At 36.3% G+C, this 20,810-nt stretch overlaps 1 protein-coding gene across 5 annotated transcripts in view; it reads left to right on the forward strand.

Moving 5' to 3' along the window:
* LOC128016251 (endonuclease V) overlaps positions 1-20,810 on the forward strand; it is a 207,447-nt gene that overhangs the window by 125,071 nt on the left and 61,566 nt on the right. For all 5 annotated transcript variants that reach the window (XM_052600768.1, XM_052600769.1, XM_052600770.1 and 2 more), the window contains 3 exons: positions 3,039-3,078; positions 3,176-3,288; positions 14,302-14,370. In XM_052600768.1, the coding sequence (XP_052456728.1) occupies positions 3,039-3,078; positions 3,176-3,288; positions 14,302-14,370 (222 nt within the window). The remainder of the gene's footprint in view (positions 1-3,038; positions 3,079-3,175; positions 3,289-14,301; positions 14,371-20,810) is intronic.

A 20,810-nucleotide genomic window follows, 5' to 3' on the forward strand; every position in this document is an offset into this window, starting at 1 on the left:
AAAACTTTGTGCACTTATAAAATAAAGATAACAAACAAGGTGTGCTGTCTCCAGCCTTGGTCTGCGCTGATCTTCATTTACAGCACGTCATTAAAATGAACTGTAACTCCATGAATACTCAACGAAGAGACATGAGAGATATATCTATAGAAAGCTTAACATGTCTACTTTTAAACCAAACGAGTGCTGCCGAACAAATATTCTGTGATAAAGTAATCCATATCAAAACAACGCGATGTCCTTTTTTCACGTCTAATGTGTATGGAAGGCCAAGAGGGTCAAATATACACGTGAATTTTAACGTGTCTCTGTAAAGGGTCTACTTTTTTTTGGATACAAACATAATAACAACAAAACTTTGGGCACTTATAAAATAAAGATAACAAACAAGGTGTGCTGTCTGCAGCCTTGGTCTGCGCTGATCTTCATTTACAAACACGTCACTAAAATGAACTGTAACTCCATGAATACTCAACGAAGAGACATGAGAGATATATCTATAGAAAGCTTGACATGTCTACCTTTAAACTAAACAAGTGCTCCCGAACAAATATTCTGTGATAAAGTAATCCATATCAAAACAAAGCGATGTCCTTTTTTCACGTCTCCCTCATTATATCTAATGTGTATGGAAGGCCAAGAGGGTCAAATACACGTGAGTTTTAACGCGTCAACAACACGTTAAATACGTGTATTTCATGCGTAGACAACACTTATTTAATATTATTTATTTATCGGCGCTGCACAACATGGTAAAGTAATTTATATATATTTTTAAGAGCTTCTTAAAATACTATATTACTCCTATATTATATCCAATATTAGATAACGCCTTAAATACGTGTTGTTTACACATGAAAAATCAGAGGGTATTTAACGTGTATTTCACGTGTTAAATACACGTGAAATACACGTGAAGTACAAGTTAAAAATCAATTTGAAGAGGTCAATTTCATTGGCTGCTGAGGACTTGGGTCAAACCACTTCTGTGAGCTTAGAAGGGTGTATAATTCATAGACAGGCAACCACCATTTAACATGCTATAGATCAGCTTATTCAGCCTTATTATTTAGTCTTTTTTCTTTTCTGTTTTGTATAGCCTAAAGAAATAATATATTTAAGTTTCAGTTTTATGAAATATTTATTTTATAATAAATATTAATTAAAATTTTGATTAAAATTCTTTAATTTTTCAGTAATGTGTGATAACTTAAAATATGTTGTTAGTACTATTAAAATAAGATTAAATTGAATGGTATTTAGGAGATTATGGTTTTTGCATGACTTATTTCGCATTCAGCTAAACAACCCTGTCGTAGCTGTTTTCATAGCCTAGGCATTTTATTTAAAAATAAAACAGCAAGGGACCTTGGAAAAAGACTGTCGCAGGTGTATTTTTTTATGGTATTATTTATTTATTTGTTTGGCAGGGGGGCAACTCAAGAATGCTTGGCACACAAGTACTGTGGCTCTTTTGCCCCATGGCCAAGATGGCCAAGCCAACATCAAAGTTAGTTCACTAACTTTTAATTCTAGTTTAAACTTCTTCTTCTTATTCTTATGGTCCTAAAAAGTCTGAACGCTACTCCTCCTAGGGCTTTAAAGCCACAAGCCCCAAACTCAGCAGACACCTGCAGCATAGGGGGGTGCTTTATGCTATATCTTTTCAGACTGATCAGACTTAAAGTTTTTTTTTTATTACATTATCTGAGAAAAAAATTGTGCCCCTAGTTGCAATACCCGAGATTAAGGGAGGAGTCGGGTTTCGTTTCACTTTTAAACTGGTTAAAAATACCAAGTACATAATACAATTTTGGGGCAACTTAAGAATGTTGGGCACACAAGTACTGTGGCTCTTTTGCCCCATGACCAAGATGGCCAAGCCAACATCAAAGTTAGTTCACTAACTTTTAATTCTAGTTTTAAAATGATATTTTGACAAAATGACAATGTTTTTTAACCTTGGATGGATTTAAACCTATTGTACAGGACTTATAAACAGTGATAGGAAGCTTAGAATTTTCATCTTACTGGCTCTTTAATGAAATCTGACAGCTGTACTGTATTGGACCTTGAAATGGTAGTTGCATAGGCTGTCAGTGGAGGGACATAAAGCACAGAGATTTCATTAAAAATGCTCTTCATGTGTGTTTCAAAGATGAATGGAAATCGTATGGATTTAGAACTGTATGAGGGAGAGTAACTGATGACAGAATTAGTATTTTTGTGCTTTTAAATAATGTTGTGTTCTATAGGAATGGGCGTGATTTCACTTGACTGTTGGCTATAAGTCAGTAGCAATTGTTAATAATGACAGCCCTGTCTTTGTATTGATTTTTATCCTATGTATTTGAAATTTTTTTATCTTTGTGACCACTATTTGGCGCAACACCAATATTGTACAAATACCTGCTCATTTTTCTTTTTTTCATGTTGCTGTTTAAAACGTAAGTGTTCTATAATACAAGCATTTTCAATGGTGCTTTTCACATTGTTAAATTAATTGATGTCACAGTATTTTTGTCTTCACCAGTTTAAGGCAAATAAAAGCTACTGAACACATTTTTAAGAATGTTTACATGAGGCAAAAATAAACCATGTTCAAATTGTACATATTGTGCTGGATTTATTTGCTACAAAAGATAGGCCTATGCTATAATTATTTTTAAATCTCTGCATAACGGATTTTCTGTTTATTATACAGAAGAAAATGTTAATCTACAGAATATTCCGTTTTAAATTTGAAGGAAGTGTCCGTAAATTTAACGGAAAATGTCCTGGTAATTTTCTGCCAGTACATTATCCGTTTTTTTTTTACTGTATATTTTTACAGTGTAGAGGGACAGAAGCATTTCAGGTTTCATTAAAAATATTTATAAATATTTTTTATTCTGAAGATTAAGCAAAGTCTTATGGGCTTGCAACAATGTGGGTGAGTATGTGATGATAGATTTTTCCCTTTTGGGTTGACTGTCCTTTTAACATTCTTTAAAGAAAATTTTCACCTTTTAAAGATATTCTTCTTTTTCCCGTTGAAGGTGCTATTTGTGGATGGGAATGGACTATTCCACTATCGGGGTGAGTGATGCAGTATCTTCTGAATAAATCAAAGAATCTACAAGATACCAATAGCCTGTCCTTTTTCTCTGACTCTATCTGTCTCTTATTTTCATAGAGTTTGGTTTGGCATGTCATCTTGGTGTTCTGTCAGATCTGCCCTGTGTGGGTGTGGCCAAGAACCTTCTGCATGTTGAGGGAGTGGTGAGAAGTGAAGAGCACCAGTCACAGGTCAGGGTCACGCCTGAATGTCAGGGAATGTTGTATCTACTGTATCTAACCTGTTTGATTCTTAAATGTGCAAGATAGCACTATTTTCAAGTGCTTGACACCAAATTAATTTTTATCTGTTAAAGGAGTCTTTGGATGTTGCTTAAAATAACATTATTTTGTGTATTTGGTATAATGAAATGTGTTTATGGGTCAAAGATGAGACTTCACATTTTTATGTGTACATCAAATTGCAATTACAAATGTAATTTTAAATGCATAAGAACCATCTTTAATGCAAGTAAATTGTCTACTTTCAAAAAAAAAAAAAAAAAAATATGGGTGAAATAATGTTCCAAAATGTAAAATTGTTATTCAGCGTAATTGTCCAGACTTTGATTTTACAAATACATCGTTAGCTAAACATATAAAATACAAAATTAAAAATATATATTTGTTGTCTTGGCATTTTAAAGTAAGTATTGGGTGTGTTATATTAAAAGGACTATGTCTTATTGTTTTGTCCCATAAAATGCAGTTTATCAGATGTCATTTATTGTAACAGGAATAAGAAGTTATTCTGAAATCATATAAAAAAATTCATAGTCATTTGGCAGTCTGTGACATCATTAATGGCACCTTGAACTGTGTGGTGATGAAGAAAATTTAATTTATTGCTCTTAAATACTTGATAATTAAATTTGTTCATGGTTTGATAACATAGGTAACAAAAACATACATCATTCAGTGAAATGCCAAAAAAAAACACTTTTAATGTTAGATTTTTTTTAAGTATATGTTGTAAATAATTGTGATTTAACTTTACTTATCAAGTTCACTGTTTAGAATAGGTGGCCATTTGATTGCCTGAAATATTAGCTGATGTAGAAGTTTGGTCATTCAGTGTAATGCTAATTCTCTGTTACACCACAGTGTCATCCATTACACTGAATGACAGTATCACTGTATAAATAAAGTTTTAGCATCTTATTTATATTACAGATAAATGAGGAATGTTTAGCATTGACAAATGTGTTAAAAACAATACATTATAATAATAAATATGAATAATAAATATGAATATTTGAATGCATTTTTATATGTTTTATAATTGGATTATTGATTAATTATAGACACCCATGAGCAGAGGGAATCACTATGCATTATAAAAAGCAAAAAAGCCAATGAAGTTAATGTGGACCCTGAAGCTTGGGTAGCACTCCTAAAGCATGTTCACTCCAACAACAACTATAAAATAACTATAACAGTAACTATGTTAGCCCTCACACCGCACTGTTCTAAGCATATGCTGCAGATTTGTTGTCTGCCTATATATATATATATATATATATATATATATATATATATATATATATATATATATATATATATATATAGATAGATAGATAGATAGATAGATAGATATACATATATAAAATTAAAAAATATCTGTAAGGTATTTTGAGTTAAAAATTCACATACACACACTAGGGACATCAGAAACTTGTGAAAAGGGGCATAATAGTTCTACTTTAAGAGTTGGCTTGTTTGAGATATGCCTCGCCTCGCCACACCTGAAATTTAGGTGAGAGTAGGTGGCTGCAGTGAGGGGAGAAGTGAAATAAGCACAGTCAAGACGGACAGTTCTGACCTCTCGAAGTGGAGCAGATACCTAGATACTTAAAGTGCTTGCTATTTAATTCTATACGAAGTGCATATTTATCATCCATTTCTACTTTAATTCAAGCATGTATATAAGATCTTTATAGAAATATGACAACAATCGACAATCTACAACAATCTAAAACAATCGTCTTAGTGTTTGGGAATATTCAAGCAGAATATGAATACATAACCGCATGAAATCAGATTAAAAAATATATATATTTTAGAAGAGAACGCACCATCATGGTTGTTTGAACCAATGAGCATTAAGCTGTGTCATCAGTCAGTCATTTACCATCATGCTTTTGATCAGAGCAGTCGGTGGAGAGCAACTGTGCCCGACTGCACAGTCCGACACAGCCGACTCGCCATCACAATAGTTCTTTTTGGCACATGTCAGCATGACATCAGAGCAAGTCAAACGTAACTCTGACACTTTTCTAACCGGCATACATCTCACGGTGATCACCGGAGATCAATTCTGCGAAGATTTTGCTTATCTCAAACAAGCCTAGTGTGTACCCCTTTATAAAATCTGTATGCTAATATGGTTGAGAAAAGCCTTTCCTATCTGATTGGCTGTAAAAGTATTGTCACGCCTCCTATACTGCAGAGAAGAATCTTATTGGTGGTCAGAAAGAAAATTTAAAGAGCTGAAGTAATGGAGAAGAGCTGTGATGCGGAGTTGATCATTAGAGTTTTCTCTGGTAAAACCCACCAGTAAAGGGGTTATTTATTTGCATTGTTAGTGTTTTCGGCAGGAATTCACTTGGTTTTTAATATGTTTAGTTTTTAGTTTGAGTGAGTTTTTGCGGACATAGTGTCATGTGAGAATGTACTCATCATGTTTGTTTATGTTTGAACAAAAAATGCTTTGGTGGTTGAACGGTAGAGACTGTGGGTGCATCTCAGACAGCTCCCTAGTTTAGTAGTCAGTGAACTGATCATGGAGTTGGCCATTTTAAGGGCCATCTCAATTGAGAAATCCCACAATGCACCGTAAAAACTAAGGAGCATTGGTGCGCACTATGGTCCCTTACTGGAAATAAAGTAATAATGAAATTTACACCTAAAACAAAGGGTACCTATAATTACCTTGGTCTACGTGCTGAAGTGTGGTTTGTTATTGTAGCTCCTCTTTTCTGATGAATCTCTATTTTAATTTGACTAATTTGTCCATTTGATTTAAAATATTAAATCACGAGTGCATCGTGCCTACAGCGCATTTGCATTCGCTAGCCGTTTAGCTTGACATTTATATTTCCATCCGCGTTTCTATTCGTGTCTATCATTTTCTTTTTTCTTTTGCCTAATTTATTTTATCTCTCACGCCATTTTTCACGAGTTCATCAAACAACATTGGTAAGTCAGAATAGTTCTTCAATCACGGTGAGTAATGGGAACTTTTCCTGCTTTTTGTAGTTTGCACCGCTTTGCCACAATGTAAAGTTTAGCTCTCTCTGTAGGCAATGCGGGATTCACATGTGATAAATGCAGGGAAATAGCTGACAGAGAAGGTTTCAGAATTAGAGACACGCATTTAAACTTTAATTAAAGAGGTGGCTTAACTTGCAAGTATGATGTCAGACAATGTAATGTGCTCTGGTCCCCTCACTGCTTTTCGTGGTGATGAGATACATAGCAGATTGTCATCACTGGTGGGTGAATGTCTAAATGGTGCCCGCAGAATAACTTAGGTTTCATAGACAACTGGACGAGTTTTAGGGGCAGACCTGACCTGTTGAAAAGAGATGGTCTTCATTCCTCCTGGGGTGGTGTCGCTCTTCTCTCTAGAAATATGGCACATAGTCTTAGGCCGGCGACACACTGGATGTGTGGCACAAGCGTCTCAGCTGCGTGGCGTGTCTGTTTTTAATTCGGCTCCCATGTTAACAGGTAAGAGCATGCAGACTGCCTGCGTGAGACGTGCGTCTCAGGCGCAGCTCGAGCCGCGCGGAAAACGCGTGCATGCTAGAAATAGAACCGATGCCTATTTTACACGCGCATGTCGGAAGCGTTTCAAGGCAAAATATACTAGGAAAATATGTTTATATGTCATTTTGTACACAAATACATATTAAATCATGACATTTTGATATTTGAAAGTCTATAGGTTGGCATAAATTCAGATATAAATGTAATTATTAAAAAAATATATAAATTATTATAGATTTTCCAATATTGCACCTGTCAATCATACTCTATTTTACCGTCAATACTGTTGACGGTGTCCTATCAGTAGATGTGTAAAAAAAAAAGTTTATATTGTTGTCATGAAGACAAGAGCCTGGTTTTTCGGCGGCCTCCCTCCATGTCACCTACAGCAGCAGCAGCGCGCCAGTGCCGCGTGCAGGCATGCTTCTGATGTGTAAAGACAGACAATGCGAAGCAGCCACCACGCTTCTGGCACACAGCGGAGACGCCACGCAGCCAGTCTGTCACCGGCCTTAAAGTTTGCACCTGACTAACTGGGGCCCAGGTCAAGAAGCAGACAGACTGGCTAAACTGACCATCTGCTAGCCACCTCATGCCACAGAAATCAGATAATTCTCAGCACATAGAGACTCTTTCATCTAGATATCACACTATAGACTGTGTATATAGACTGTCACCTACAGCAGCAGGTGATCTGTTCCCTGAACTAGAAATTACAAATATTAAATTATTTTAAATGGGTCTACCCCCCAGGATTACTGTTATAAACATGAACATGAGTGTTGCTACAATTTATAAAAATATTTTCACTATTTCTCAGAGAGCGGGCTTCAGGTATAACTCGTTTGAAGTAATGGTGCATCATATAACATTATCCAGAGATAAAAGTGCTAATGATAAATCCCCTGTGATGCTTGTATTAGCTACTCTATATAGGCCACCAGTGCACCATACAGAATTTATTTAAGAGTTTGCTTATTTTACATCCGAGTTAGTGCTTTAATAGTTGTTTATTTTAATATCCATGTCGCTAATGAAAAAGATGCATTGGGATCAGCATTTGTAGACATTCTGAACTCTATTGGGGTTAGACAACACGTCTCAGGACCTACTCACTGTCGAAATCATATTCTAGATTTAATACTGTCACATGTAATTGATGTTTATGGTGTTGAAATTATGCATCCAAGCGATGATACTGTATCACAGATCATTATCTAGTCTCATGTAAACTTCATATAGCTAAAAAAACTGTAAATTTTACTTCTTGTTACAAGTATGGTAGAACCATCACAATCATCCTGATTTATCTAAATTCCTTAGCACATCCAAACACTCAGAACAACTTGATGATATAACAGAAACTATCGACTCTTTTCTAGCATTTTAGATACGATTGCTCCTTTACACTTAAGGAAGATTGAGGAAAACAGTCTGACACCGTGGTATAATGAGCACACTCGCACCCTAAAGAGAGCAGTCCGGAAAATGGAGCCCAGCTGGAAGAAAACAAAACTAGAGGTATTTCATATTGCTTGGTGGGCAAGTAGCCTATCCTATAGAAAACCATTAAAAACTGCAAGATCTGATTATTTTTCTTCTCTTTTAGAATAAAAAAATGTATTCCATACAGTGGTTAAGTTAACAAAAAATAAAGCACAATTTTATGAACTACTTTACTTCTAAGATCGGTACTATTAGAGATAAAAACGGTAACCATGCAGCCGTCAGCTACAGTATCGCATCAGTGCAATATAGATCCCCTGAGGAACAGTTCCACTCATTCTCTACTATAGGAGAGGAAGAGTTGTATATACTTGTATATCATTGTAACGAATTAAAACTCCATAATCACGGGAAGAAGGAGGCGGGAACCGGCGGACAATCAAATATAAACTTTAATAATCAAAATAAATACAAAACAGTGCGTCAGCCCCTCACGGACGACTAACGTGCACAAATAAAAAGCAACCACGAACTAAAACCCAGGCCTGTTCCTCTCTCGTCCTTCACTGTCGTCGCTCCCGTTTTATATCCTTCCATCTCCTCCGTGGGACTCGAGGCCGGTGGTTTAGATTTAAATTGTATCATAGTACAGAGACTGCTCTCCTTAGAGTTACAAATGATCTGCACTTATTATCTAATCGTGGTTGTATCTCTCTATTACTGCTATTGGATCTTAGAGCTGTATTTGACAATACTGACCACAACATTCTCTTGAATAGACTAGAAAACTTTGCCTGCATTAATGGATGTTCATTAGCATGGTACTTATCAACCGTCATCAATTTGTTGCAGTGAATGAAGAGGTATCATATCGATCACAAGTGCAGTATGGAGTTCCTCAAGGCTCTGTACTAGGGCCATTACTTTTCACACTATACATGTTACCCTTGGGAGATATCATCAGAAAGCATGATGTTAGATTTTACTGTTATGCTGATGATACTCAGCTCTATATTTCTTCACGGCCCATAGAAACATACTAATTGGAAGAATTAATGGAATGCATAATCGATATAAAAACCTGAATGAGGAGTAATTTCTTACTGCTTAATTCTGAAAAAAAAAACAGAGGTGTTAATTATAGGATCTAAAAATGATGCATGCAATAACTTAGAACGCTGTCTAAAACTTGCTCTATCAGTTCTTTGTCATTAGTTAGGAACTTAGGTGTGCTATTTGATAATCTTCCTTTGAAAGCCACATTTGTAGCATTTGTAAAATTGCATTTTACCATCTCAAAAATATATTTAAATTAAGATCTGTGCTCTCAAGGTTGAATGCAGAAATGTTAATTTATGCATTTATGACCTCAAGGTTAGCTTATTGCAATGCTTTATTGGGTTGTGATTCTGCAAACTTAATAAACAAACTACAGTTAGTCCGAAACACAGCAGCTAGAGTTCTTACTAGAACCAGGAAGTGTGACCATATTAGCCGGTCCTGTCAACAACATATTGCTTATTACTTATAAAGCCCTGAATGGTTTAACACCTCAGTATTTGAATGAGCTCTTGTTACATTATAATCCTCCATGTCCGCTGCATTCTCAAAACACAGGCAATTTGATAATACCTAGAATATCAAAATCAATTAACAGCTCTGTTTTTCAGAATTTAGCAGTAATTGATTACTTGTCATCCAGTTTTTTATATTGACTGTCCATTCCATTAGTTTTTCAAATTGGTGTGTTTCACCGGGCCACAAAGAAATATAGAACTGAGTATCATCAGCATAACAGTGAAAGCTAACGCCATCATTCCTAATGATATCTCCCAAGGGTAACATGTAAAGCGGGAAGAGTAGCAGCCCTAGTACTGTGCCTTTTGAGGTACTCCATACTGCACTTGTGATCGATATGATACCTCTTCATTCACTGCTACAAGTTGATGGCAGTCATATACTGTAAGTATGATTTAAATCATGCTAATGTACTTCCATTAATGCCAAAGAAAGTCTTCTAGTCTATGCAAAAGAATGTTGTGGTCAATTGTGTCAAACGCAGCACTAAGATCCAATAGAACTAACAAATAGATACAACCATGATCAGATGATAAGAGCAGGTCATTTGTAACTCTAAGGAGAGCAGTCTCAGTACTATGATACGGTCTAAATCCTGACTGGAAATCCTCACAGATACCATTTTTCTCTAAGAAAGAATATAATTGTGAGGATACTACCTTTTCTAGTATCTTGGACAGAAAAGGGAGATTCAAGGTCAGTCTATAATTAACTAGTTCTTTGGGATCAAGTTGTGGTTTTTTGGTGAGAGGCTTAATAACAGCCAGTTTGCAGGTTTTGGGGACATATCCTAATAACAATGAGGAATTAATGATAGTCAGAAGAGGATCTATGACTTTTGGAAGCACTTCTTTTAGGAGCTTAGATGGAATAGGGTCTAACGTACATGTTGTTGGTTTAGATTATTTTTAGTTTATACAATTCCTCCTCTCCTATAGTAATGAGTGTAACTGTTCCTCAGGGGATCTATATTACAATTTTATCTCTAATAGTATCGATTTTAGAAGTGAAGTAGTTCATAAAGTCATTATTGCTGTGATGTTGGGAAATGCCAACACTTGAGGCATTATTTTTCTTTAATTTAGCCACTGTATTAAATAAATACCTGAGGTTATGTTTGTTTTCTTTTAAAAGAGAAGAAATCTAATTGGATCTAGCAGTTTTTAATGCTTTTCTGTAGGATAGGTTACTTTCCCGCCAAGCAATATGAAATACCTCTAGTTTTGTTTTCTTCCAGCTGCTCTCTTTAGGGTGCGAGTATGCTCATTATACCATGGTGTCAGATTGTTTTTCTTAACCTTCCTTAAAGCGTAAAGGAGCAACTGTATTTAAAATGCTAGAAAAGAGAGAGTCCATAGTTTTTGTTACATCATCAAGTTGTTCTGATGTTTTGGATATGCTAAGGAATTCGGATACATCAGGAAGATAACTTACAAAGCAGTCTTTTGTGGTAGAAGTGATGGTTCTGCCATACTTGTAACAAGAAGTAGAATTTACAATTTTGGCTATATGAAGTTTGCACAGAACTAAATAATGATCTGAGATATCATCACTTGGCTGCATGATTTCAACACCATCAACATCAATTCCATGTGACAGTATTAAATCTAGAGTATGATTTCGACAAACAGTTGGTCCTGAGACGTGTTGTCTAACCCCAATAGAGTTCAGAATTTCTATAAATGCTGATCGCAATGCATATTTTTCATTATCAACATGGATATTAAAATAACCAACTATTATAACTTTATCTGCAGCCAGAACTAACCTGGATGTAAAATCAGCAAACTCTTTAATAAAGTCTGTATGGTGCCTTGGTGGCCTGTATACAGTAGCCAGTACAAACATCATAGGGGATTTGTCATTAACACTTGAATCCTGCACTCTGAGAAATCCAAAAACATTGTTATAACTTTAAGCAACACCTCCCCCTTTGCTTTTTGGACGCGGCTCATGTTTATAACAGTAATCTTGGGGTGTGGACTCATTTAAAATAATGTAATCATCAGGTTTTAGCCAGTCAGTGTTTCTTTGTTCAGTCAAACATAGCACATCTAGATTATGATCAGTGATCATATTATTTATAAAAATAGTTTTCGTAGAAAGGGATCTGATATTCAGTAAGCTAAGCTTTATCATTTGTTTATCCATATTGCATCTGTTTTTTATTGATTGAACTTCAATTAAATTGTTACTCATAAATTGTTTTGGACATTTTTTTGTATTTTCTAGTTCGAGGAATAGACACAGTCTCTATAGTGTGATATCTAGGTGAAAGAGTCTGTGATGTGTGATTTGAGGCAGCTAGCAGACGGTCGGTTTAGCCATTCTGTCTGCTTCCTGTTCTGGGCCCCAGTTAGTCAAGTACAAACTCTAAGACTATGTGCCATATTTCTAGAAAGAAGAGCGGTGCCACCCCAGGAGGGATGAGGACCAATCTCTTTTCAACAGGTCAGGTCTGCCCCAAAAGCTCGTCCAATTGTCTATGAAACCTATGTTGTTATGCGGGCATCACTTAGACATCCAGCCATTGAGTGATGACAATCTGCTATCCATCTCGTCACTACGGTAAGCAGGAAGAGGACCAGAGCATATTACAGTGTCTGACATCGTGCTTGCAAGCTCACACACCTCTTTAATGTTATTTTTAGTGATCTCCGACTGGCGAAGTCGAACATCAATGGCGCTGGCATGAATAACAATCTTACTGTATTTACGTTTAGCATTAGCGAGCACTTTTAAATTTGACTATGGTGGCTCGTGTCTCTATATTCACGTTCCGTACAATAGAATCGCCAATAACTAGAGCACTTTCATCAGGTTTCTCAGTGGGTCTCACTGAGTGGGGAGAACCTGTTTAATGTTTTGATAGTAACAGAAGAGCTGTGTTTTGACCCACGACTATGATGCATCACTGTCACCCAGTTGCCCTGCTGCAGGGGCTCTGTTTCCGGAACTGAACAATGTAGCCTACTAGAATCCCTGAGCTAGACGCATCCAAAGCCGTATCTAGAGCCCTAACATTCTTACTGTCCTCAATTAAAGTTTGGATGCGTGTCTCTAATTCTGAAATATTCTCTGTCAGCCTAACTATTTCCCTGCATTTATCACATGTGAATCCCTCATCAGCGACAGAGATAGATAAACTGTACATGTGGAAAGAGGTGCAAATCACAATAGCAGGAGAAGCCATTGCTCACCATGCTTGATGAAATATTCTTACCACAGTTGTTTGATGAACTTGTGAAAAACTTGAGCGAGAGAGAGGAGAGGAGAGGAGAGGAAAGGAGAGGAGAAAACAGCGATAGGTACGAATGAAAACACTAATGGCAAGCTAACGAGTGCTAATGCAATACAGGTGCAGGTGGATTTAAAATAAAAGTGAACAAAGAAAATTAATCTGATAAGATTGGTCGATAATAACAGAAATATGGTGGGAATTAAGTTATATTTTATCACTTTAAACAACAGAGAGTGATAGTAAGATAAAGATTCTAGGGAAAAAATAGCTACAAGGACCTATGATCAGCAGCAGCAAGGCCAGCAGGAAGCAGAGAAATCACTGTCCAACAGAGACACCCACAGTCCCATACAGAATAACAATGATAATAGTAATTATTTATCTTAAATTTTTCTCTTTATATTGTTAAATCCATCAAGTTTTTAAAAGCTGTAGGGAGATTTCTGTATGCTTCTCATTACAAATTTTCTGTCCATGAAAGTGTTGAAAATTATGCAGAAAATAAAAGTGAACCTTGCCCATCCTGCTTTCCTAAATGCATGTAATTATCCACTTAAAATCATGCATAGATGAAGTTTGTATAAAGCAGCATTTACCATGAACTGAGCCACTATGAGACAATTAAAACACTCATCATGAACTGTGCATGTGAAAATGAATACTATACACACTTTACACTGAAAGACCCAGGGCATCAGACCAAATATTTATTTAAAATGCAATTTTCCAATCTGATAATCACATTAAATCATATTGCTAATCTCATTTTATTTTGATTAATCGTGAAGCCCTAACTGACAACTGACAATTAACCTTACTGATGAGTCTCTGCAGCTGTACCCATATTGTATGTTCCAAAGGTTTGTTTTAAAACTTATTTTACTGTCTCAAACACATAGACAGGTTGTTTACATTGTTATCTTGCTAAGCTAGTATTCAGGCTTTCAGATTGCATAACAGAGGAGGTCAGACGTTCAGTCCAGTAGTGGACAGATTGACCTACTTGCCTTCACAAAAGTACAGTGCTCCAAAGAGCCTGCTCATCAGAAACAACTTTGTAACTCCTGAACTCATTATCTCTCTCTGTTCTCTCTCTCTCTCTCTCTCACACACACACACACACACACACACACACACACACACACACACACACACACACACACACACAGATCAACGCTCTAAAGAAGAGTGGTGATAGTTTTCCTCTGACTACAGCCTCTGGGAGAGTTCTAGGGAAGGTGAGTGGAAGAAAATAAACTAATCAACTAATTAGAATTAGAATAGCTACAACTGATAAAAAACATAAAATGAGGAGCATTTTCAGATGATCCCTGCCCTATGCTTTTAAAGAAAAGTAAGAAATGTAGTTATTAAATATTTTTTTTAAACATTCTTGAATTTGTTGTGTTCAATTAGACATGACATAATGGTGCCTTAGAAGCCAATCCATAAACAAGTTTTCATAGCAAGTGGTGATTCTGACATAGTTTACTCAACCATTTTGCTCCAAACCTGAAGAAAGACACCTTCATTGGATGACTAAAGAAAATGTCATGGGCTGACTGTCACTTCAGTCACCATTCACTTTGATTGCATATTTCCCCCCCGACACATTGGATTCCTATAGTGTTTTTAAATATATATATATATATATTTATTATTTTTTTAATTGTTATTATTTGTACTTTTAATTATTCTGTTTTTGGTATGATATGGAAGAAAAATACAATCTAAAGTTAAAGCAAATTTGACTGAGGATGTCAATCTGCCTAACATCTCCTTTTGTATTCTACAAAGAAAATAAGTCAGATTTACACATCGTTAGTTTATATGTATATATATATATATATATATATATATATATATATATATAAACAAACAATGTTGTGGTCAGAACTGTTGGTACCTTTTGTAAATATGAACAAAGAAACTGTGAAAAAAACGTGTCGATCATCATTTTTGAACTTTTATTTTTGTTTTAACATTTACAAAAATGTAACTGAAGTAGAAGAATTTAAGAATAAGAATTTAAAATGGGGAAGAATCTCATTATGATATATATATATAATTCGTTTTTTTTTTTTTTTTTTTTTCTTGTAATACATGTTGACAACAATTTACCGTTGTGACGATCAGGACCCAGTGAAACACGGGGAAAGAGAGATCCAATTGCAGTGAGTTTTTATTTAGGGTAATCCAAATCGAAATCCAACAAGCCCGAGTCAAAACCAGAAACAATCCAAATAAACAAACCAGGAACGGAAAGAGGAACAGGAACTCGGAATGTGAGGATCTCGGAATACGAGAAGACTGGGTATGGAAAGAAACGGAAGGAAAGGACTCCATGCAGACAACAGGAAAAGACTGGTTAATATAGGGAGGCTAATGACTAATAAGTGAAGGCACCTGGTGCAATTAACAGGAGTGCAATTAATGTGATGAAGAGACAAGGCTAGTGGGAATTGTAGTGCCTAAGGTGAGGTGCCTAAGGGGAAGTGAGCCCACTAGTGGACACCCAGGCAAACCAGACAGCATGACAATGGTATCCTTTGATTCAATACTTCTTTCAACATCATTTACCAAGATAACAGTGCTATAATGCCTGCTGAGGTCGGAGAACACCTGAAAAGAGATCAGATATGTTTACTTCATACAGAACCACTCAGATCTTTTAGATTCCCAGGTCCATGTTGGTGGTTCTACTCTTATTGTCTATAGGGTACAGGTCAGGGAACTGGAATGACCATGGCAGAAGCTTTGGCTTTGTTTTGTACTCAGTGAAGCATTTTTTTTTGTTGTTGTTGTTGTTTGTTTTATGATCAATGTCCTGATGGAAGATCCAGCCATGGTCCAAGATTTCTAGCAGAGTCATTTAAATTTTTGAATCTGTTTGTATTTGCTAGAATCCTTGATGCCATCTATCTGAACAAGATGTCCAGGTACTCTGGCAGAAAAATAGACCCACAACAATAATGATATGGCAGTATATTTAATTGTATGCATGGGGTACTGTGTGCACCAAACCCATATTAAGTGTCTAAAAAAACTTTTGCAACTTTATGTGGATTCATTTAAGACAGCTTATTGCCATCTGTGTCTTTCTGTGTGTTCATTGACACGGTTACATGACAGATTAACTGACCAAAAGAGAGTAAGACAGATACATCTGTTACTCCATTTAATTTTCCCATTTTTGTCAGTGTTTTTTTTTTCCATTATGGACAGTCCTGCCATTCAACCCCACTGATGAGGATTTCACTAGCCCCACCCCTGAACCAAGGCCTAGCCAACCATCGCCTCGCTATGCAGAACCAGAGCCATATAGAGAGAGAGTTGCGACAACGGAAGTTCGAAATGTTTGGTTGTCACGTGATTCGTGTAGACTTCAAATAGTTCCAGGAAGTGCATTGGCGGCCATTCAAACTGATAGAGTAGAGTGACAGAACTGCGATTTCTGGTAATAAGGAGTCAATAAAAATACATTTTATATATTTATACAACACACTGACATATGTATGTAGCATGAGTATGTAGTTACAGCGATGTTGTTTTTAAAATATCAAATCGGGTAATATTTGAGGATTAGTGTTCAATTACCGTTATTTTAAAAACGTATTTCAGGCTAACGTTAAGTTTTATAAACACGGGTTCCTGTTGCCTTTTTACGTTACATATTGTCCATTTTTTCACTGATCTAATGTTAACTCATGTCATATTGATGACATTCAGGTAGTACAGAGACAGGCTGGTGACAGGTGATTTTCAGCTCGCACCGCACTATGGGTCAATTAACTGTTAGCAGCAGTAATTAGCATGTTAAATAAATGTAAAATGAAGCTTATTGTTTATAATTCTTACAATTACATATAGTAATATAATTATGTATTATAAATAATATACCTATTATATCTAGTATAATTCTTACAATACTTATTCATGTACACAATATATTCAGGTTTAAAACAACTTAAGCATACTCATATATAAACATGTACACTGCCATTCAAAAGTAATGATGCTGAAAATTCAGGTTGGCATCACAGGAGTATATTACATTTTAAAATAGAAAAGTTATTTTAAATTGTAATTATACAATTAACTATTTACAGCAATTCATGAATACATTTCTAATAACTTTAATAGCATGACAAGCATTTTGTATGTGTCCTTTCTTTAATGTTGTCCTTGCATAGTCTCCACCGTGGTTTACTGTGCTGCATGGGGATGCTCCACTCAGTCAGAGAAAGGTGTGCGAATGTATGGCTTCCCCGCTGACATAGAGAGGAGAAAATAATGGTTGGCTCAAGTCAGCAGGAGCAATCTAAATACAAATAAAAATTACAACAACAAAAAATTGTTAGGTAATTATAATTATATTTACATTTATTAGCACTTTTTTACATTGACAATGTTTTACTAGAAATAAGGAACAAGCAAAGCCTTGCAAAACCCAGGGAGCTGAGACTCATGGTGAGACATTGCAGAGAGTCATCAGTGTTACCTATAACTGTGCATTTAACCACCATGTGATATGTACTGTATGTGGGTAGACAAAAAAAAAAGGTGTGTGTGGAAACTAAACTGAAGTCAGTATGCAGACAAATTGCGGCAAAGCAATTTGTCATGACCAAAAAATTCAAGAGTAGGCTGAGATCAGATGCTATTCCCACAATCTTTGTACATTGTCCTGTGGTCAAAAAGAGGAGGGCCCTGCTCCACGATGCACCCCTAGACCTGTGAACATACAAGAAATGGCTGCTGATTACAGCTATGTAATTTCAGGTGATTCATATATAATAAGTACAAACTCGTACTAGTTGAAGTAAAGTGATGTGATATTTTCAATATTTAAAATTAGCAAAACCATGTATTCTACCTCTATCAGTTTCAAAGGTTGAGGAAAAAAGAACGAGGACACTCAGAGAAGGGAAAGTGAGAATGAAGAAAAAGGACATGGCTAGAGAGGAGAGACAGGGACAGGTGACACTGCCCAGTCAACCAGCAGCAAGTCAGCATTCCAGTGAACCATCAGCCAGTTACCTGGATCTATTAAAAAAATTTAAGAGACAAAAAAAACAAACAAAAAAACAATGCAAAGGCAGCACTAAGAAAAATAATGAAAATTCAGCTATCAAAAAAAAAGGTCCCCTCAGCTCTCCTGACCTGCATCCTCACTGATGCTCCATCCCAGAACAGTTCAGTGGCACCACTAATCCTCCACCCACCAGCACCCACAGAATATTACAGTATGTTACTTTTATACACTAACAAGTTTAAGTATATAATACAGTATTATTATATAATATAGACAGGTAATAGTAAATGAATCACAATGACTAAAAACACTCCACCCATGTTTTGCAAACTCAATTCACTCTAAATGTATATCAATAGGGTGCATTTTATTATTAAGTAATTTAATACGTGTAATAAGGAACAAACTTTATAACCTAATTTTTACCACTTCCACTCACCGCTGTCACACGTTATATTGAACTAACGTAATAGGCTATGTAACGTTAGCTAACTTTCGCCACCCTGCAAAAAAATATGTTTATACTCCTTTTTTTCTAATTGCAAACACGATGGATGAAACTGAATTATGAGAACAGATTTTACAATTATTAGGGTGTTCGTTACTAACTTTATTCAGCTCCAATCCTAGCCTAATCTGTTAGTTATCTGATAACAAACCTTAAATCTACTCATTCAATGAGTGATATTCTACTAGAAGGTTTTAATTTGCAACTTATTGTTATTAAGATGTACTGATAATATTCAATCTTATTATTTAAACGTCTTACCTGTTAAAAGTGCGTCGCGAACGGTTTGTTCTGCTGCATCTCTACGGCGCGGCATCGGTTTGCTGCTACTTCCGGGAACTATTTAGAGGCTCCACGAGCCGCCATTGCTGTAAAAAAGCGTTCCATTGGAGTCAATGGAGTTGTCGCAACTCTCACTCTATATGGTTCTGTGCAGAACTAAAGCCAGAGCCCACAACAAAACGGAGAGCAACAGATTCGATCATCACCCCAGAGCTTGAGCCTAACTTAGCGATTGACCAGGTGCGTGAGTTGGAGGTTGGAGGCACAGCTCTGATTGGTTGATTTCTTACCGGGAGCGGTCCGTAACTGCAAATGGCAATAGGACCACTGGGAGGAGCCAGAGGAGCTTGATTTTTTTTACAGATTATCTGTCTCACATTCTACTGTCAGGACATAATGACAGGTTTTACAAATATGTAAAAAATACATTTTTACAAAAGTTACCAACTGCAGCTTTAATTTCTTATTTTCAATGCCTACTTTTTTCTCTTGTTCATATATATATATATATATATATATATATATATATATTAGGGGTGTAACGGTTCACAAAATTCACGGTTCGGTTCGATACGATACACTGATGTCACGGTTCGGTTCGGTTCGGTTCGATACGTTTTAGATACAGCAAAATGTAAAAACATCTCAACTTTTCAGAATGCCGCAAGCGCACCGCGGGTCATGTGACAAGAACCAACCAATCAGCTTCATCCTTTCCCGTAACAACGTTGAGAGCTCAGCCAAGATGAAGGAACAGCTGATCATAGTTGTATATGGATTGCAATTTTGAAATAAATTCAGTAGCAGAGCTACTGCAAGCGATTTTTAGAGCTGCAAATCCATTTATCCTTCGCTGAAATTTCCGCGTCTCATGGAGAGAGCACGTCATTGTTGCTTAGCAAAGACAGACGCCTCATGAGCGCTTCTGCCCGAGCGCTTTGGAAAGGAGGAGAAAGACGCGCTTAGCGTTTTCCATGCGTTTTTAGGCACGATATGTGAACGGCCCCTAAGGCGCTCGCTCACTCAGCACGCGCTGAAGGCTCGTTGCAAAATGTCTAATGCATTTAACAGACCAGAAATATAAGATCCTAAAATAACCAACAGGTCTGGTGTTTGGGTTGGATTCCCTGTAAGCTATAGTGTCTAAATGCTGCAGGGATAGTTTGCTGCGTGCATGTTTCTCCTTTTTTTCGTCTTTTCCCAGATAGTACTGACGCATATATCCCAGATATTCCCGCTGGTTTTTTTTTTTTTTTTTTTTTTGTAATCCCGCTGGTGTACCCTGTCATGTTGCAGATGCGACATACCGTTGTTTTTTTATCCACCACTCTCTTGCCATCACCATTATAGCTTAAAGGGAATCCAAAGTGCACCCAAACACCAGACCTGTTGGTTATTGGAGGATCTTCTCATTTCTAGTCTGTTAAACGCATTGGCTATTTTGCAACGAGCCTTCAGCGTGTACTGAGTGAGCGAGCGCCTGCTGAGTAGCCTAACATAAACATATAAGATGGTGTTTTTTTCTTCTTCGGGAGTGTCAGGGGCGTTGCCTGTTACGTTGTTTGGGTTATTGGGCTACCTTGTTGAACGCATATCATTATATTTCTTTCTCTCTCTTTTTTTTTTTTTTTTCAAATATAATTAATTACTCCAACGAACCGTTCGGTATACATAATGCGTACCGCGTACCGAACCGAAAGCGTCGTACCGAACGGTTCAATACGAATACGCGTATCGTTACACCCCTAATATATGTATATATATATATATATATATATAATTGTGTTATGTTTTCCGTTACTTTAGAATGAGGTACCGATTTAATTTAGATTCATGTGTTAGGTTTTCTTTGA

This window comes from Carassius gibelio, chromosome A6, assembly GCF_023724105.1.
Source record: "Carassius gibelio isolate Cgi1373 ecotype wild population from Czech Republic chromosome A6, carGib1.2-hapl.c, whole genome shotgun sequence".
NCBI classification, from domain to species: Eukaryota; Metazoa; Chordata; class Actinopteri; order Cypriniformes; family Cyprinidae; genus Carassius; species Carassius gibelio.